This window comes from Phasianus colchicus, chromosome 1, assembly GCF_987193195.1.
Source record: "Phasianus colchicus chromosome 1, bPhaCol1.hap1.1, whole genome shotgun sequence".
NCBI classification, from domain to species: Eukaryota; Metazoa; Chordata; class Aves; order Galliformes; family Phasianidae; genus Phasianus; species Phasianus colchicus.
This window is the reverse complement of record NC_143436.1, coordinates 50,732,094-50,752,771: the sequence shown is the minus strand read 5'-3', so window position 1 is coordinate 50,752,771 and position 20,678 is coordinate 50,732,094. Positions and strand designations below refer to the sequence as shown.

Below are 20,678 nucleotides of genomic sequence, written 5' to 3'. Positions count from 1 at the left end.
TTCTGTGGGACCGGGGCTAACTAAATTCCTTGTTGAGCAGATTGCCCACAAAACCGTGGGTGCCCCATCCCTGGAGGCACTCGAGGCTAGGTTGGATGGGGCCCTGAGCAGCTGAGCTGGGGGAAGGGCCAGCCCTGCCACTCACTCAAGCCCTGCAGCCTCACCTCTAGCAGCAGGGTCCAGGGCAGCCCACAGTGCTGTGAGGAGGCTGGAAGGAGTTACTTGTGTTCCTCCTAAGGCCAGTTCTGGATTATGGCTTTGGTGGCTCTTCAGATTTTGGAAGGACCCGGAGAACTCAGCCACCCTCAGCTGGAAAAGGCAGCGGTGTCAGGCCCTCCCACCGGCACCACAGAGAAGCTTCTGAGCACGTGGCCGTTTGGAATTTTTTTAATAAAATGTTTTTTTTTTTTCTTTCAAATATTTGTAACTGAAAAAATAATTCAATTTAAAGATCCATTCTCTCCCCCATTAACTTGTCACTCTTATCCTTTTCCAGTTGAATACTCGCTCTGGATCCGACACCCCAACACCATCCATCCCAGACGGTGCCGATCACCCCTCGCCTTTTGCTGCATAGTGGAAGGGAGAGTTCGTGCTAGTCAAATACACGTTACAAACAAGTAGTGGTTACAGCAGAAAGATTCAGGATTACATTCAAGGTAGAGGCAGAACATCAGACTTTTTGTTTTTCCCAATGGGTGCAGAAATGTATGTCCAGGGGAATACCTCTTCCAACAAAGAACTATTGAACTATTATTCAAACAAATAATAGTAAGAAAGCAGAGAACTGGGCTAGCCTGCTCTGGGCACATCTTGGGGAAAAGACCTCTATTATTATTTTCTGGGATGAGACACCCCATTCCCACTGCCCTTAGCCACCAGGTTATCGCTGCTGTGCTGGCAGAAGCCCTTTGTGCAGAGGGCCCTGGCAGGCTTGCTGCGTTCCTCAGCTGGTTTCAAGTACATTGGGCCAATGTAACATATTCCTACAGCTTTTGTAAGGGCAGGTGGGTGAGCAAAGGCAAACAGCAGTGCATAGGAACTGAGCCATTTGCCACCCACCCAGGGGAAGGGTGAAACTGCCAGCAAGGGCTGGGGGCCCTGGCCCAGCACAAAGATCCATGGCTGAGTCAGGCCTGGGGTGCAGGTGGAGTGCTCCCAGCTTCCATAGGAGCAAATTGCACTTGGATACTTTCATTCTTTATTTGCTGGTTGCCACTTTGTGATTATTTGTACAAAAGAAATCACACAGGTGTTTCTTTTTGGGGAAGCTGCTGCTCTCTGCAGGCTAAAAGCAGCTGATTTTGCTCAAGTTTGAGGAAAAGGCAGCCTCATTTTTCCTCCTTAACATGTAAAAAACTTCATGGAGGAAAGATCTTCCTGCCCCCTCCCTGCTCCCCTGCCACACTTTTCTCCTATGCTGTATGCCTCCTGTGCCATGTGGTCCCATGGCCAGTCAGCTGTCCTGGGGGGGGCTCTAATACTGTCGTTGCTCATATCTCAGAGCAAAGAGTCAGAGCCTGTGCTGCAAGAGCTCTGCAACATGATTTCTAATGTGCTCCTGCCTCTGCTCCTCTGTGCCAGGCTCCTGCTTCTCAGTACACGCAATGCACATCCACCATAATCGTGCTGAGCCTGAGAAATGAGAAGTGAGGAAGGCAGTAGTGGAGGGAAGGGGCTGGGGTTGTCCACCAGTCCCAGTTACTGGTTTTTACGGTGGGACTGGGGCTTGGGCAACAGAAGGAGTGGGGGCAGAAAGGCAGCTGCCAGCAGGCATCCCCTGCAAATGATTAAGGAAGTGGTTCCCCATGTAGCTGACAAGCAGATCGGGCTCAGGAAGGCAGGACTTTCTCCCAGACACACTGCAGGTGTGAGCTCAACCAGCTGCCAGGTCAGTTCCTGACAGCGAGTACCGTGGGGCTGCAAGTGTACAAGAATGGAGGTACCAGCCACAGCTGATTGCTGTATTTGCCTCTTAACACTGAGGTGTGGGCACAGCAGAGCAGAGACAGAAGCCCATCAGTTCTCCTCACAAAGGGCCCCCCACAGTTGCGCTCCTGAGCTAGCACAAACCCTCTCAGCAGTGCCTCTTCCCTTTCCTTGCTGCTGGGGCTGACATCCTTCTCTCCTTGGGGCTGGAGGGCAGTTTTGGAGGTGGGAGGAGCTCTTCTTTACACCTGGGTCACCTGCTGCAGGGAGGCAGTAGCACAGCTGAAGGCAGGAAAAGATTGCACGTGGCCCTTAATGATATGTTACTCGATGGCAGCTGTGCCCCTCTGCACTCCCTGGGACAGTGGGCTGATGCCCTGCTCAGCTTGGGGGCAGTGAGCAGAGAGTGCCTGCAGGCTGACTCCAGGCACAGCTGGAGACCTGGGGCAGTGAAGGACCGATCTAACCTGGATTTTAGCACCTTAAAAGTCTGTTTTTGCAGCCCAAAGCAAGTGAAGCAAGTGGGCAGCCTTTGCCAAGCTCAGCAGGACTTAAGAAACCAGCTCAGAGAGTACCAGGTTGGTGGGAAACTCCCGTTTCCTTTGGCTACATTTGGAAAAGGTGCCTGTTCTGCCTGTTCCTTACAGCCCTGTGGCAGAGGTGACCCCTGATGGATGGCACGGGGGCAGCAGGCAGCCCTCCTGGCAGCTCCCTCCTCTGTGCTCTGCTCCAGAGGTAGAATAATCCCCTTCTGCAACCGTTAATTGGGGCAGCTGGGGCTGTGTAATGCCCCATATCTGCCAGCAAGGAGTGGGATGCTGCTTTCAGAAGGGTTCGGGTCCGGTCACACCCTGTCCTGCTGCAGGAAGCATTCATTATCTGCAGCTCTATGCCCAGTCCTGCAGGAGGGAGCGGGGCTGCCAGCTCTGCTCTTGCCTGAGAGCTGCAGCCATTCTCCTGGCCCCACTGCTCTGCTGGCAGTGGTTTAAGCCGTGGGTCTGCCTTTGCTGCCACTGCTGGCTTCATAGAGGAGGAACACTGTGGGGGGAGGAGTATGGATACTAGGAGCTCCTTTTTTTTCTTTCTTTTGTTTCTGGGGTTTCTTTTGGTTGACTGGCCTCTTCCCCCTGCATGCCCGTGCCCTCCCGCACCCATTCCCTTCAGTCTCTGCTCACAGAGTTACAAGCACGAATCCCAGTGCAGCTGCAGATCATGTCCATCAAGGAAGTCTGTGGAAAAGAGGCTGGGAGCCGTGGTGCTGAGGGGGGCCAGGCTCATGACAGATCCCCCCGGCAACTCCAGCCAGTCCATGCTGTCCAAGTTAGCCTCAGCCAGATCCAAGGCTATGCCCCCGGCCGGCTCGTGAGCAAAGTGCAATTCCGAGGTGTCCATGGGTGAAGGCGGGTGGTCCAGGATGGCCGAGCTGCTCAGCATCTCACTGTGGAGGTCATCGATCAAGGACAGGGGCTCAGGCCCATCGTGGCCTGCAGTCAGCAGCGGGAGGCCGGTGCTGCTCTCCAGGAAGTCCTCCAGCCGCCCCACGGGCACCGTCTGCCCCAGCGACACCGGCACCGCCAGCTCTGAGGAATGGTGGCTGCTGGGCGGTGAGGAGCAGGCCGGGGCTGCAGGTGGTTCTTTTCCAGCTGGGGATGACTGATCCTTGAAGTCAGCAGAAATCTCTGCAAGGGAACAAACACGCCAGCCAGGTGAGGAAGCGCGTGGCCAAGCACCGCAGCGATCCCTCCCACCCAGCATGGCAACCTGGACCTCCCCCCAGGTCAGAACCATCACTGAGCACAGACAGAGAGAAGGAATCTGCCCACACCTGCGTTCTGCTTTCTGAAGGGAGTTTGTGCTCTGCCCGCAGGGAACCCAGGCATTGGCCCAGAGCAGAGATGTGCCCAGAGCTGATGCAGCACAGCAACCAAGAAGCTTTTCAATCCTATTAATGCCTGTCTGACATCTCCCTTGGTGCTTTAATGACTGCTAGGGACACAGAAGCAAAGACCTGGGTCATGACACATGCTCCCTGCAGTGCTCTATAATCCCCGGGTCAAATCCACTGGCTGAGAAATGCAGGTTTGTCTCCTTACCTCCACTTTCTATGAGAATGTCAAACAAGTCATCCATCTGCTGGCTGGAACAGCCATTCTCCTGGGGAGAGCAAGCACAGGATTAGCTTCCTATTACAGGGGAGCTTCCCTCCAGCAAGACGCTTGGCTGCTGGCTCTCCTCCCTCATCCCCGTAACAGGGCTGCCACTGCAGGGACAGCACACAGAGGCATGGCACCAGACTCCTCCATGATCCCAGGCTGCTACTGGAGGCAAAGGTGCAGTCAGCAACTGCTCTAACACTCACTGGGCCCTGAGCAGTTTGGGATCTTTACCTGGGCATGGGATCCTTCCCAGCCCCTCCAGAAGGAATTTCAAGAAGGAATTCAGATAGGAAGGTTCAGAAGGGGTTGGTTTGTCTCTGTTCTGCTTCAGTGGCCCAGGTCAGGAATCTAAGTGGAATTACAGCAGCACCTTTCCTCCTGTTCTCACCTGGGTCTTTGGCTGCTGCTTCATGGCCTCTTCATAGCCCGGTGGCTCTTTCAGTGGGACTGAGGGGACAGGGAGAGGTGGTGGAGGAGGTCCAAAAAGCGACGTATGCTGCTGCTTCTGCTGCTGCTGCTGCTGTTGCTCCAGGTCCATCTGTGAAGGGGAGGGGGCAGCAGGAGAGCTGGGCTGGGATGAGGGCTGTGCAGAGCAAAGACATAAGGAATCATGAGGGAAAAGCTCATGGTTTCTTTAGTGACTGTCACTCCTTCTCTTGCCTGGGCACTGCTCCTCTCAGCAGCCTGGCTTCTGTGCACTCTGTGCACTATGCCCTGATGACACAGACTTCCCCTCAACTCAGCTGGAAATCTCTCGCTGATATTTTTTATGCGAAGACAACCACACCACAAACCGCCATCAGGCTGCTCCATGATGGGGAAAGCCTCTTCGGTCCAAGTGGGGAACTCCTGGGACTTTGGAAGAGGGCACTTCCCTCGCTTTGTTCAGTCTCCAAGCCAGGCCCTCTCCTTTATGCTCCCCTCCTCCCCTCCAGCGCCTGCTTTGGGGACACAGGCAGGTTTCATTAGCGGCAAATTCCACAGCCTGAGGGTGTGATGATCACCAGAGCACTCAGCAGTACCAGAGGTCTCCAAAGGAAACCCCAAGTGTTGTTGCAGGAAGCGGAGCTGGTGACTCAGCTTCACCAGATGAATCAGCACACTGCTGCCCAAAAGAAATGTTACCGTGTGGATGGGCTCTTTGCCTCTGCAGTGGTTACGAGTGAACCGCATTGACACTTGCTCTGCCAGAGCAGTGATCCCCAGGCAGTTTGAGCCTTTTACGTGTTGATGCTCTACCTCATCCTGTTTTCCCTGGAAATCTCTCTGTCTGCTCTGTGGCTTCTGTGTACAGACGCAGCCCCAGGCGCCTGCCCGCTGAGCTGCTCTGGGGTTCGCTGTCTGCCTGAGAGGGGCACAGGTTTTCAGGGATCCTCTGTGGAAGCCATCGAGGCAGAAAGGCTGCAGCTTTGTAGGAGCTGAGAAAGACAATGTGTCCTGTGCCAACCTGCAGGCCTGGCTCCTGACCCTGCAGGGAGGCAAGAGGATTTGGGGAGTTGCTCCAGATGCCTCCACAGCATGCAAGCCAAGGCATTCTAAGGGAAATCGGTTTCTTCATTTACCTTCTACATTTCCTCAAAGGTCTCAACATGAACCAAGGCACTGAGCCTTTGCAAAATGGGTGTCCCACTCTGACTATGCTAGAAATTAATCCTATCTTTTTATTCTTTTCAGGACCTGACTCAGAAATGATCCTCCAAAGTCTAAAATCTTTGTAGATTTGTAATTACATGGTAGAGAGCGAGCTAAGTCATCCCTGATGTGGGCTAGCAAGGGAGGAGGTGCACAGCAGGATGTCTTTACAGCTGTCATTTGGAGAAGGGGTGATGCCAGAGGTGCTCTCTTTCTCCAGTCTGCACTGCACATCACAAAGACATAATGAACAGGTATGGTCTCTGCAGAGCAACCACCTCTGCATTTCAGCAGCAATCCTTCAGGAATTGTGAGCACCATTGCAAGCCCAGGCTGCCCACTCTGACCTCTCATCGTTTTTAACTGGTAGAAAACTCCCGCAGAAACACTGGCTGGTATTTCACCCAACTGTGGCAGAAGCTGCTGTGAGCCCTCGCTGGCTGTGATGATGGTCTCTGACCAGGAGTGGGTGAATGTGTTCCCTCCCAGTGCTACAAACCCTGCAGCAGGCAAAGGAAAACAAAAGGAAAAAGCAAGCAGGCGGCACGCTACCTTTCTGACAGGTTGGTTCAGGCCTCTGGGCTGCTGCTGCTGCTGCTGCTGCGGTGTGGGCTGCTGAGGAGTGCTTGCAGGTGGCTGACACTGTGGTTGGCTGGAAGTTTTAGTGGGCGATGATTGTACTCTCTGGAAAGAAGAAGTGAGAAACTGTCCCCCTGACACAACATGGAGCTAGTTGTGATTCTTAAAGGATTTATGAAGTCTGTTTTTCCTCACTCTTTAGTCTTTGTGAAATGCAATCACACTGTCTCACCAAGCAGAGAAATCAAACTGCAGCAGGATTTGGCATCCTCAATGAGGAGGCAGTGTCTGGCTGAGCCCCTTGGCTCTTCATGACTTCCTCAGACTGGCAGCTCTGCCACAGCACCTATCGCTAATTCATGCCTTTCTGGAGCAGCAGCTGGAGCTGCAGTGTGAAGGGTGATGCTGAGCACTGGCATTTAGCTGATTTGCATCTCGCCTGCTGCACAGCAAATGCAGGGCCTGCTCAGGGCCTGTCACTGATAGCAGATACTGCCACTGTTCTGCAGCAGGCACAAGAAATGTGGCAGCAGAGAGTGGAAATTTTCCCTGATTCCATGGAAGATGCTGGAGTTTGACTTATGCCATAAAACATATTTATGTCTTCCTGGAAAAAGCTCTCAGAACATTTCTGCTAAGTGCTGGATTCATGCCAACAGGGGAATAGTGGATCATCTCTGATGAAAGACTCTGCTAGCCCTGAAATATTGACATGCATTAAAACAGAGCAGTCAAGACGCAAAAGTCTGCTCTCGGGGTCTGACTTCAGCTCTCAGCAGACAAAGTGATGTATCTGTCACTCTGAGTACAATCTCTCTAATAAAGAACAAGGGGTGAAATACACCCTGCTTTTTCTAATGCCACAGGCGCAGTTGTTTCTTTTGAGAAGTAGCAAGATGTGCCTGCAAACCCTTGTCCTCCAAGCCTGAGATCTTGCCTCATGGGAGGCAGAACTGTGTGTTTGTGAGAGCGTTGGACAGCCTGTGATGCACAGACATGCACTGCTGTGCACAGCTCAGCACTGCCAAATTCCAGTCTTTATGGGGAAGATTTGTTTGCACTGCTCTGATGTACGCAGCCATGAACTACTAGCCACCATCACAAGCATCTCGGGCATTTATTTTGGCATTCACTGAGTTGAATTTCCAACGAAGGAAGCGATCCTATGGTAACCTAGACCCTAGTGTGAAGAGGAAGAGGGGAACCTGACAGCGGCAGAGGGGTTGGGATCTGAGCTTTACCTACCTGTGAGGTCGGGCAGTTGCTCACTGCCTTCCCCTGGGGTGAGAGGCCCTGCCTCTCGGCGCTCTGCTTGGTCACGGTGAGGACGATGTGGGTCCCTGTGGAGTCGGTGATGAGGGTTGGGGGAGGAGTGCCCTTGATCAGGTCACTCAGGGCGCTCCCTTGCTGGCCAAGGAACATCCGCGGGCTGTGGGACTGGCACGGCGGCTCTGCTTCCGTGGCTGGCACCTCCTGCTTCACCATCACGGCTTTCTTTGGCACTGGGCTTGGGTTCGAAGTGTCCATTTGGCTAGAGGTTGGTGTGGGGTTGAATTGGTCGGTTTGGCCACTGGGTTGCTTTGCATACTGGCAGCTCGGGAAACCGTTTTCACTCTTGACATGGATACCAAACGCTACTGGGTTGGAGGCGAGAGCTGTTCCTTCTCCCACAGCCGCTGGCGCTGGTAGTGACTGCTGAGCGCGTTTCTCCTGCTCCAGCTGTAGTCTGAGCATCTCAACCAACTGCTGCTTCTGCTTCAGCATGCGGGTGAGCTCCTCGATCTGTTTGTCCTTTTCCTGCAGCATCTGATCTTTGTCCCTAACTTCTGCATCCCTGCTGTTCCCGGTGCTGCACCGCTCCGACCTGGGTGCCGCGCTGACGCTGCAGGAGGCAGACTTGGAGCTCTCTTCCTTCACCAGGAACTGCACTGGAGACGCCTGCAGCGTGAGTTGGGTCAGAGGCGAAGTCACCATCTCTCCAAAAGTGTCCCCAGTGGCTGAATTCTCATCCCCTGTGCTCATTTGTGAGCGTTCCGAAGGAGTGGGAGAAACAGGCGGAGTTGAGCCGGTGCTGCCAAACTTCATCACGCCGCCACCAGTGACCGTGGCCACAACTACTTCTGCTGGTGCGATGCCAGTGGTGACCAGGGCTGGCCCTGTGCTCAGCCTGGCAGCTGGGAAAGCAACCACCACCTCAGCAGCTTTGGGGAGAATGGTTGCTGTGCTGGGCTTGGGAGTGGAGGTTGTTTGGCCAGCTGTGCCATTCTGTTCTTGGTAAGCTTTGAGCCGCTCAATCAGTTCCGTCTTTGTGCCCGAGACAGGCAAGGCCCTCAGCTTCAGCTCTTGCTTCAGCTCTGCCACCTGATGGGGTTGAAAGAGGACAACATTAAGACAGAAAGCTCAATAACCACAACTATTACCAGCTGCCAGAGCCCTGGGGCAAAGGAACAAGCTGACCCCCTGCAGGCCAGCAGACTTGCATCTCAGGTCCAGGCTGCAGGGCAGCTGTTAGCCTTAGCTCCCCCTAGTCCACCTCAGCTCTGCTCCAGGGCAGAAACGGCAGAAATGTGACTCAGTGCTGACCCTCATCACTGAAAATGGCAAAAAAAAACAGCTGTATGATTCCACAGGACTGAGAGCAGCACCGACTTTTACCTTCATCTCATCCAGGTTGGCAGGGAGAGGGCCTGGTTTGCCCACTGCAGCATTACTGTTTTGTCGCATCAGCCCACTGGAACCAGAGGATACCGAAGATGTGCTACTGACTGCAGCAGAGATACTGCGTACGGCTGGGGTACTGGCACCAGTCTGCTGCTCTCCTGGAGGCCTGCAGGAAAAGAGAAACCACAGCCATCGAAACCAAGGCAGAAAGGCACTGGAGGCCCTCAGTACAGGAGCAGCCTGCCAAGAGGATCTGTGTACCTATGTATGCCAACAATCATACAGGTCCAGAAACACCCTAGACATTAAAGTACGCCTTTGGCTATATCCATCCCTTGACTATGCCCATCTCCAACACCGGCCCTTTTTGAGGCCTGCTATAACCCAAGAAGACTGAGTGCATCACACCCGTTCACCACACTTCACACTCAGAACACAATGTGTTTGGTAATAGCACTGGGAAAGGCCTTCCTAAGAGAGAGCTACACCTAGGACCCATACTTTGGTGGAGCTGGCAGGATGGTCTGATAGTTGTAGTGCTGCTGCTGCTGCTGGTTGAGGATCTGAAGCTGGAGGAAGAGTTGCTGCTGCTGCAGTATTTTGGCATAGGATGAATCCATGGGAGGAGCTCCCTTGTCCTGCTTTTGGTCCGGGGGAATATATTGATGATATTTAAGCTTCTTGACTTTCGGCTTCAGCTCCTTGGCTTTCTTACTGCGCTGAGACTTCTCACTAGCAGACTTGGGCTGGCTTTGCTATTCAGAAGAAAAGAAGGAAGCAAATAAGAATGGAAACCCTGAAATAACACAAGGCCTCACATAAACCAGAAAGCACGCTGGGATTTTTGTTTCAAAATTCTCCACATTTGACCTCAGGGTCTTTCCACACCTCCCTAACTCAAGCAATACTACAGCCACAGCACCCACAGCAGCACTGTAACACTGCAAAGCAGCCATTCATATTTCCCAGCACACCAGACCACTCGTCCATCAGGCTCACTAACTCTACTTATAAATAACACCAACCGTTTCCAAATGTTCTGCGTTTAGGACCCATTTCACAGAAGGTGAACAGTTCATGGAATTAAAGAACCTATTAAATATGTTGCTCAAATAGGGTCAAAGAAAGACACTGGTATATGAGCCTTCTTAGCTTCTGTTAACATAGCACTTTCAACTCTAAGTCTTCTTCAGAATAATCATCTCATCTTTTTTCTGACTACACCAATGAAGAAACCTCCAAAATACCTTAATGAGCGTCGGTGGGGGCTTGGCAGCAGGAAGAGCTGCTCCATTGGTAAGACTGGGAGGCAGAAGAGGTGGAGGTGGCAGAGGCGGGGGCGGCTGTTCAGGTAGGAAAAGTGTTTCATTGGAGTCTGCACTAATCTGCAATTGGGATGTACCCTGCAGGGACAGAGAAAGGCATAATGAGTACATGTACAAGGAGGGAAGCATTTTAACACAGTGGTGGGAAGTGCCCACTTAAGGGGAAGCAACAGAGTATTCAAGTGATTGATTAGATTCCTTTAACCCACTCCATTTGTCCCCAAGAAGCACCACAACTTCCAAGGGCAGAGAAGGAATCAAAATCCTACACTTGCATGTCCAGCTTTGCTTGCCTGAATCAGCTGCACACCTGCCCAGCCTGCCTCACCAGCCAGGACTGTCCCATTCCCCACATGACACCACTATGGGCACTTCTGAATGACCAGAGGACTTCACCGGTGCCACACAGAGCTAAAATCCCTTGTGAAATCTCACTGATTATGCTCCACCAGTGATCTTTTCCGGGTCTCTTAGCCTTGCATTTTAGGATCCTCTGCCATGAACCAGCAGTAGCTGTAAAGCTCCAGGGCACTGAAGGAGGCCACCACGTTCTCACCTGAGCTAGTGATGTGCCAGTGGTGCTAGGGAGAGGGTCACAAATCCGTGAGTCCATCGGCGATGGGACAGACCCCTGGGACTCATGGCTGGCTGGCTGTTCTGGGGAGAGGGCATCACTGCTGTCCTCGTCGAAAGAGGAATTGTCTGCAACCTTTGGGTAGTTCACCTGTCCAACTGAAAATACAAACATTGGCCATGGGCTTCCAAGTGGAATTAGAAATCGTTTCACCTGCGACTAGATGTTTCACAAAAAAAATGAAGGCATGGAGAACTGTGTGTGAGTTAACGTATCATACAAAAAAGAGAAAATGAAACCCAAGTTGGATCCATTTGAAGTGTTTAAATTCATCTCTGCTATCAGCAGAATACACAGATGTAGACTGAGGTGAACCACTTCTCTTGCTTCTCCACAAGATGAGGTCAAGAAGCACAACATGAGCTACTCAAGCCAAAGCCAGAGCTGAAGCACGGCCTATTTGCTGACCATGTGGCACCAAAGAAAAAGGTCAGTCAGTAGGGCTGAGTCATGCTTTCTTTGATTTTCATCCTAGGTGGCGGAAGATAGAATCACTCTTCAAGACAGAATCCTGAGTTGTCCTCTAGTCTTATAAGCATCAGGGTCTATGGATTTGGTGGCCCTGACTGCTACTAACATTTCTGACTGTCTACACATCCCACAAAGAGCAACTTACCTCAAATTAATCCTGGTAAGCAGAAAATACTATCATTTGCACCTAACATAACTGAAATCCATGGAGATGCATTCTGCTCAGAGTCAGAAGGAAGCCACATCTCATATCTCAATATGCCAGCTCACAAGCTCCCTCTTCTTCAACCACTTCCTGTGCAATAGTTAAGCCAGGTCTCCCCCAGCACTGCCCTTTTCTTTTTTTTCATGAGAAGTATGCAGCCCTGCTCACAGTTGTGTTCCATTTGTCTTTAAAATAGCTGTGTGTGTTTGAGGGAACGAGTAACCACAGACGTGCACAGAACACCCAGTCTGGGGAGATGGGAAAGAGCACTGCTGAGGCGGTGGGAAGACTATTCCTCAGCATTCCTTACAGCCCTTGGAATGGCACTGGCATGATTTACATCTGTTCTGGTTTATTTTTAAAGGGGTTGGATTCTCTGAAGTTTGTAAGTTCACAGACAGCTTTTGTTTCATCACACCTGTTTATATTCTGTCTCCTTTCCTGATCTGAGTCACTCAATGGGTTCTCCCTGACCAGGGTTGCTGATGTGTCAATATCAGGGGAAACTTTTAAGGAGAGAATCTAGGGAATGCAATTTACAGCAGTCTTTCAAGCCCTCAGGGTATGCAAACACTCTTGCATTATTCTGGGATGTCTACACTCATAATTTAATGTCCACAACATTAAATTAACATCTCTTTACGACTATCTGTGCCAGAGTGCATTCTGTTTTGCAGAATCCTGGGGGCTGAAAGGCTCTGAGATAGGAAAATAAGAACAATGATGGGATTGCACTCCCTTAAACAGACAGGCAAAATGATAGGAAATCACAGACATCTGTGGGCAATGCCCTCCACACAGACCCTCCTCTGGCCTCACCTATAATAGCTTCCTTCAGGCTGGATTCCACAGGCAAGATGTTCTTCTCCACCAGCTCCATGGGACCTGGCCTCTGTGCTATCTTCTCATTGAGGTCATCTGCTAGCCTGGCTCTCTTTAGCTTCAGCTGCTTAGCCTGCAAGGAGGGTTCAGCTGAGGTCTCTGTTCAGGGGAAAGCAAATATAGTGGCATCAGTTCAACAATGACCAACCTATGTACTTTAGCAGTACCTAACTTCTATTTACAAAGGTAACTGTAGATAATGGCAGATAGCTGTATAGGAAAATAATGGCAGGTTGCACTAGATAACTATATAATATAGAAATATTATAGATGCATTATAGATAATATGTAAATTGAAATTAAGAAGATACTATAACAGCTCCTGTGACTCTAGAATAGGATAAATTCACTGTTCTCAAACTAATGTCACCTGATTCTCATTCATCTTTTCCCTTTCAGTTGTGTCCAAAGATGTGGTACTCAGCAGCAGGATAGTACTCCCTCTCTGAAACTGAGGTGCACATTGATTAGATCAAATCTGCCTTCTTCCCACTTCAGTATTTTACAGTGCCTTCCCCTAGCAGAAGAGCAATGCCCATTCTATTTCACTGTGGCTCAGCTGCGCAAAACTGCACAATTTGAGTTTACATAACAGATTCTTCAGAGATTGTTGAATCACACCCAAGAAATCACGCTACAGGCCTGTAGCACAATATTCTGCCCATCCCAGCTAATGGAAAGATTTGGGGGTTGGAGGCAAAACAGAAAGCTGCCAAGTAAGCAGTTATGACAAATCTTATTGTTGGTGTCTTCCTGTTCCGTGTGTGCTGTACCTTCCAGAATGTGCATCCTAACCAGCTCTGATCTCTCTGGCCGGGACCGGATTTTCCGTTTCAGATAGTCTTCTGTCTGCAGCAAAAACAGACAAGCAAAACCAATTTCAGTTGATCAGACACAGGAGATAACCTCGGACAAACAACAGAAGCAACCATCTTTAGTTGCTACTGAAATCTCAATAAACACTGAAGAAGGAAGGGGCGTATCAGAATCCCAAAGCACCACAGAGTGAGTTTATTCTGAAGATGACCTTCTGCTGGACATTCCCTCAGTAAAAAAGTGCACTGCTGCCCTACGGAACTGAAACTGGAAAGGATTTTCTCAAGACCTGAAGCCTTTTTGCCTTTTACGTAACACCACTAGCTTATGCCAGGGTGAAATTCAAGATGTTTCCTTTTACTCTGCAGCATGAATATATTGTTCCATTGTTCACAGCAAATAGTTTCATATGCTGTTGGCATTTGGCACAACCTGTGGCTCAGGCATATTCTTATTTAAAGACATGCTATTCATTAAGCTACAGACCCCACGCTCTTCCTTGGCAGGCAAATTCTAAATGCTACAAGACCCTTTTCCGGAGCTGCTTTTAGCAACATCTTTGAAGAATGTGCTATGGATGGAGTGATGTATGGAGATGGCCCTGTTACCCTATGCATGTCCCTGGAAGGGAACCTGGGCACAGTGGGTAACAGATTGCTAAGTGCTGGCCATCAGAACTTGATGATCTTGAGAGGAAATAAACATTGAAGTCAATCAATCAGAGAACTGCATCGTACTTGCTTAGATGCCCACACCAGAATGATAACTTAGTAAGAGGAGTTTATTAAAAAATGGAGGAAAAAGCACAAGCCTTTGGGACACTGGTCTTAATGCAGAATCCATTGTTCCAATCCTTCCACCAAACTCAAAGTGCTTACACTGCCTTGCATGTTTTTATCACAGCCATGTTACTTCTTTAGCCTTGTCTTGCTTTTAGTTTTAAAACAGAATTTGGCTCACAGTCATAACAGGTTTTATTTCCCTGTAGACTAATCAGAAAGAAAGAAAAAAAAAGACCAACAAAACCCTATCTTCAGAGGCCTTCTGAGGAACAGAAATCACCAAGAAACTCCCAGTGAGCAAAGGTGAAGTGTGGATGGTGACGCCTAACTCAGGCTTGCCTTCCTCTTTCTGTAAAGCCAGAAGTCTGTGTGATCTCAGTGCTGGCATCCTCTCTACTAAATAAGTTTTCTGTTTCTAATGTCCAAGAGGAACAAGTGCATGTGTACACAAGAAAAAAATCACACACTTTCCTCAGACGTGGAATCAGCTATTTCAATGACATCCATATCATTGAAGGGCAAAACAGACACTATAAAAATAATAACATACAGTAAATGAATGACAGGAAGAAAAATATCGGTGACCTCCAGGGAAAATCCAGGTACTGTCTTCAGTGGCTTTTAGTTACAACTGTTCACTGAGGGGTAACCAGCACCACAAATAAAAACACCCCACCCAAAACATCTGTAACTGCACATTCAGAATGCGAAGGATTCCCTTCTGCATCACGTTAACAGCTGTGGGATGCCCAAACTGCAAGACAGACTGTTCCTGACTTCCCTAAAACCTTTGAGAGCATATTGCATCTTACCCTGGCCCGTTCCAAACTCCTTCTTTGTTCGTGAAATGCAGCTGGACTTTTCAGAGCTGTAGAGAAAAAAAAAAACATTTAGAGAATGAGTACGAGTGATGAAGTTCTCTCACCACACATCCTTCCAGGACAAACAAATTAACAAATACCCCACAGCAACTGCCTCCTGCATCTTCCAGCACACGGGACCAGACCCCAGCTGGCATAAAGCTGTGTGAAGTGTCATATTCTGACAGCACAGGAGCTGACTTGGACCTTTTGTAGACTACTGAAGAGAATAACGTGTGCTACACTCCTAGTGGAGCTATCCACTGCTCACCAACGAACTCCCCCAATAAACTCTTCAATATGGCACAAAATATCCAGGACCCTTAGGTAAGTGAATGGCACCAAAACAGCAAGGGGATGCAGGAGATGGTTGGAAGGATCCTCATGGGGGAGGATCCTAATGAACTGTAAATCCTTTTTACCACCTCTTAATGTCAAAGGAAGCTGCCAATCTTTCCTCCATTTGCACCTGTGTTTTGTGTGCATGCATGGGCTGGTTACAGATTCTGCAGGTCTACAAAAGGACATATACATTGTTCCATGTAACAGAAACTACGATGACAACAGGAACACTTGGATAGGAAAGTGCATCTGCCTGCTGACAGATAACCACAACTTGAGGAATTAACAGCAGCGCTCCATTTAATGGATCTCCTCATCCCCCCCTCCCAGATTAGTAAAAAAAGCAGAGCCAAAATGGATCAGGTTTTAAGGAACTAATCCTCTGCTGTCCAGGACCGTACAACCCTGGAAGAATCTCTCGCTCTGCCTGGCTCCTACGCAGCACACAGAGCTCGTGTCCCATGGGAGAACAGGAGGAAGAGGTGACATGACTTCCAGCTCTGTGGAGTCACTGCTGCTCACTCCTCATGGTTTTCCCAAACCCACAAATTGCTTCTTTTCCACAACAGCCCCACTGCGGCCTGTGTTCAGAGCTGGCTGAAGGGTACATCACTCGTTCCTATTTCTGAAATATTCATATCTAAAACTACCTGATGGAGTTTCTAAACGTCCATCAAGCTGAGCACCAATGTTCAAAGAGCTTTCAGCTTTAAAGACACTCTGAAGCTCTTTTGAAGACAGAAGTCTATAAACTGGTGCAGTCAGTAACTCCAAAGTGCTGCATCTAGGTCCCACGAAATACAGTCTGCTCGTGCTCTTCTTCACTGAAGACCAATGATTAAAGTGCTTCTAAAATGCAACTTCATAATGAAATATTGGAATGCTATTCAAAAATAAAACCCGTGCATAAATGTGATACAAGAAGATACGTCCAATGCACTTCAAAACTCTTTCCCACAGAATAAAATGGAGCACCAAGAAAAGCAAAACGTTAAGGCAGACATTGTCCCCCTCTACTCTGCTCTTGTGAGGCCCCATCTGGAGTACTGTGTCCAGGTCTGGAGCCCCCAGTACAAGAAAGACAGGGAGCTGTTGGAGAGGGTCCAGAGGAGGGCCACAGAGATGATCAGGGGACTGGAGCACCTCCCCTATGAGGACAGGCTGAGGGAGCTGGGCTTGTTCAGCTTGGGGAAAAGAAGGCTGCGGGATGACCTCATTGTTATCTTCCAGTGCCTAAAGAGAGCCTACAAACAGGAGGGGAATCAACTCTTTGAAAGCGTAGATAACGGCAGGACAAGGGGAAATGGTTTTAAGTTGAGGGAGAGAAGATTTAGGTTGGATGTCAGGGGGAAGTTCTTTGCTATGAGAGTGGTGAGGTGCTGGAACAGGCTGCCCAGAGAGGTTGTGGATGCCCTATTCCTGAAGGTGTTCAAGGCCTGGTTGGATGGGGCCCTGGGCAGCCTGGTCTAGTATTAAATATGGAGGTTTGTGGCCCTGTGTGTGGTTGGAGATTCATGATCCTTGAGGTCCCTTCCAACCCTGGCCATTCTGTGATCCTGTGATACTGTGATTTACATCATGGGGTAAAAAGCAGAATGCAATCAATATGTGGGAATTCCAATCACACCAGTGAACCAGAGGAGGTTCAGACTACAAAGAATCATTTGTAGAATAAATAGGCTTAAATGAGTGAGAACTAACAGCAGTGGGTGAGTATACAAATGATGGGGGGCAAACAGTTCCTGCTGAGATTAAAGGTAAGTTCCATACAATCAAGTTCCATACAAACAGGGAGAAACCACCAGGGAAAGTTTTGCAAGCTGGCCAAGATGATCGCGCTGACTACACTTTGGGATAAGCAAAGTAAAGGCAGAGAGATGATCTGCTTGTGAATACAGGCATGTGCTTGAGCTTAAACACACATTTATTTCATTGTATAGGTATTGCAGAAAAGTGAAGTACAAGCTTCTTCAAGCTTAGGTAGTCCTGGACAAAGATAGCATGTGATACATAAACCAGGATAAAAATCTACACTGGAGACACAAGCAGAAAGCTTCTTCTTGGGTTTCCAAAGGCCCTCTGCCACTAGAACGTGCCAGCATGACAGAAGTGCTTCACCCTCCCTTTCCTACCTCTGCCGTCAGCGTGAGGCAGGACGTGAACTTTATGTGACATTTCCCTGGCCACAGCTTATGGCTGCAAAAGTCAACTGCAGGAGTGCAACCGATGTCACAGGTAGCGCAAGAGAAGCCTTCAATAAAGAAGAATAAAGGAAGGAGAAAAGCATCCCTGTGATGAAAACAAAATGAAAACCCCTCTCTCAAATCACATAGTAGGTAAAGAAGTTGAATAGAAAGTAAAGCAGAAGTGCTAGGGGAAGAACCGCGCACAGAACAATGTCAGTCTCTCCTTTGGAAACAAGCACTGTGCTGCAGCTCTGCATTGGCAATATGACAGAGGACTTCATAGCTGACCTCTGGAAATGTCAAGAGGGCACAAATCATTCACTGCTTCCCTCAGCAATCCAGGATGGGGCTAGATGACAGAAGAGTGTCTGTTGTAAAATCCTACTCCATCCAAAATTAACTAAGCCTTGCACATTTTGCTGGGGTTTGAAATTACTAAGAAGGGAAGAGCTGGGCAGTACCTTCCCTAGCTTTATTAAAGCGAGTGGGAAAAAAAAATAACAAATCCTTGTGTAGAAGACTGGAGCTGGGAGGCACAGCGCTGGTTCAGGCACAGGGTGAGCAGGCACACATCTCTACCAGCTCCCAGCACTGTCCTTCCCAATCACCTGGCACCAATCCCTCAACCCATTCCTGCCCTCATACCCCGTTGGCTTGCTCGCCTGAGTGCTCCTTTGTCCATCTCACTCAAGATTATCCACACTGACAAAGTTCTACTGTTCCTAACAATATCTGGTATTCTGTCTCATTTTGATCTTGGCCACAGATGAGCAGCCAAAAGGGTGGAGCCAGAAGCACTGCTAACAGCCCTGGCACAACGCACTGAGGTAGGAAGGCATGGGGCAGGACTTCTACCACTGATGCAAGGCATGCACGCACAGTGCTCGGTACATAGTGCAGGAAATGCAACCCCACAAAGTAAGGATGAAGACACTCGAAGCACCTCATCCTTTCTGACTGCACAGATCTGATACATACTCAACTATGTCTGACCTATATTCAACTATATTCAATATACTCAACTACTCCTTACACTAAGTTGTCTAAATTGTTCTCGAAGAGCACCAATGAAAAAAATGCAGTATTACTTCAGAGGAACTATCTGCAGGCTTAGATGTTCATACTATTTGAAAACCTTTCTGAATGTTTGACCTGTATTTCCCTCCCTACAGTACATCCTCATTATTCCTTGCCTTACCTTCCGTAATTACAGAGAACAACTTATATTTTCTTCCTCTTTGCATTTATCCCAATATATTTGAAAACTTTGGTTCTTCTAGAATCTTCTGCTCTATAAAATGAGCAAAGCCAGTTATTTCAACCTTCCTTTATAGAGAACATTTCCCAGTCCTTTGCTCGTTTACTCTCTTCTGGACTTCTTCCAATTGATCAGCATATTTCTTGAAGCACAGTGTCCAAAATTAGGTATATTTTCCAACTAGGCATTCTTAAATAATACACACACTACTCCCTTGTTTAAATGGAGTTATTGAAGATAGTGAATAGTGTCAGCCAGGCACCTTCTTTCTCCCCACCTCACTCAAAAGCCCCTCTGTGCTCGGCCCATGTGACACCAAGCCTTTACTCCAATGCTGTTTTCTCACCAACTCTGTACACAGCTTGGAATTGTCCCAGCACGAAAACATTGGGTGAACCTGTACCAAGCACCTTACTCAACCCAAGATGTGAAAAAAGGCGTTCAATATTGTGAATTCCTGGGGAGGAATATTTATTCCAGTGGTGGGTACAATCTTAGGACCGACTTCTTCCCCTCGCCCACGTCCCATTCACTTCTGCCTCTCCACTGATGTTCCAGTGGCATCATACCATGCCAAGAGCAACACTAGGCATCAGTCACCAAAAATTAGCTACTTCCTCCCTGTGGCATGTGCTTAGTCCCAAACAGCTGCTACTTAGCATGGCTTGAATCCTTGATCTGGCTGACTGCATGTCCAACCTTGCTAACTTTGCTTTACCAAAATTGGGGTGAGCTCCTGATGAGAACAGAGTGCTGCTAGAGGCAGAAATCTTGCTGAACTACAATCACAGTTACTAGCTATTGATGGATTTCCACCCCCTCCCTACTTTTCTACTGCTGATATATCCAAGAACGATTAAGTGATTTCCCCTATGCACCCTTCCCATGAGGTACTCCTTTTGTCTGCCTTTCTGCATTTCTTTATATATGATATATTCATATTTTCATCCTCAATAAAGTGAGTTTCCATGTTCTGCCCTCATTCATTTCTGCACCTGGGTCTGGGACAAAGCATGCCAGCCCTCAGCTATGCTGACAGCATTTTGTGGATTCATATCACAGTTGTTTTGAAAGAGTTATTTTAACCTGGACTGGTATGCTCATTTACAGCCCAGCTCCACAAATAATTGTGTCAGCAAAACAGAGCAGAAGCTGCCCAGCCAGCCAAAGTCAGGACTGAGAGGCAGGGTTTAAAAACCCATTCTGCAGTGGGAGCCGCTGTGAAAGTAATGCCTCCTACTTACTTTCACAGAAACTACACAGATACAACGAGCACAGTAAAACTGCTTGATAAATTCTCAGCTACAAAACATTATTTTTCAAAGCAGTCACCACCATTAGCTATGCATTTTTACTGGCAACGAGAAAGAGCCTGCGTGCCACACTCATCTAAACTTGCACCAGCAGAGGGGACCCACTGTTGCCACTGGTGAAACACAGCACCCACCACCTCACTATGCTCATTTCCACTGTTTGGTCTCTATAAACATTCAGCAAGGATCAGCGAATGTTAATGGGGGCAACTTTTTATGCACGGAGGAATTCAGTGACACACCTTTGCTTTATATGCACTTCCACATCAGACACCATTTGGTCAGACTGCCCCTCTGCTGATCTGTGTTGAACTGCTGGTCTTCCACCTGATCCCAAAGTTAAACAGCAGCTATGCAGGACTGCCTCTGATGATAAATGCCCTTCTGTACAAAGCACAGATGGAAATTGCTCATCTTTGCTTCAAACCAATGTATTAATTCCTATGATACAGAGTTCAGAACAGCAATGCATAACTTCAGTGTTCCCTCCATCCAAGGTGCATTTGAAGACATTGAAATGTGAGTAAAGGGAGATACTGCTGCAAAGTGTCATGGCGGAGCTGCTTATAAGCAAGGTAACTCAAAATGCAAGTGTAGAGTTTTGCACCTGAGGAGGAATAACCACATTCATTATTACAGGTCAGGGG

General features: G+C 48.7%; 1 protein-coding gene across 2 annotated transcripts in view; it reads right to left on the bottom strand.

Annotated features, from left to right (window-relative positions):
- Positions 1–280: 280 nt before the first annotated feature.
- Positions 281–20,678, bottom strand: part of MRTFA (myocardin related transcription factor A) — a 96,452-nt gene continuing 76,054 nt past the window's right edge. For both annotated transcript variants that reach the window (XM_090141984.1, XM_031600230.2), the window contains 12 exons: positions 14,885–14,940; positions 13,248–13,323; positions 12,412–12,573; positions 10,839–11,014; positions 10,205–10,360; positions 9,459–9,712; positions 8,952–9,123; positions 7,542–8,657; positions 6,270–6,401; positions 4,474–4,668; positions 4,023–4,083; positions 281–3,608 (listed from right to left, as the gene is read on the bottom strand). In XM_090141984.1, coding sequence (XP_089998110.1) covers positions 3,109–3,608; positions 4,023–4,083; positions 4,474–4,668; positions 6,270–6,401; positions 7,542–8,657; positions 8,952–9,123; positions 9,459–9,712; positions 10,205–10,360; positions 10,839–11,014; positions 12,412–12,573; positions 13,248–13,323; positions 14,885–14,940 — 3,056 coding nt within the window. In that variant the 3' untranslated portion in view covers positions 281–3,108. The remainder of the gene's footprint in view (positions 3,609–4,022; positions 4,084–4,473; positions 4,669–6,269; positions 6,402–7,541; positions 8,658–8,951; positions 9,124–9,458; positions 9,713–10,204; positions 10,361–10,838; positions 11,015–12,411; positions 12,574–13,247; positions 13,324–14,884; positions 14,941–20,678) is intronic.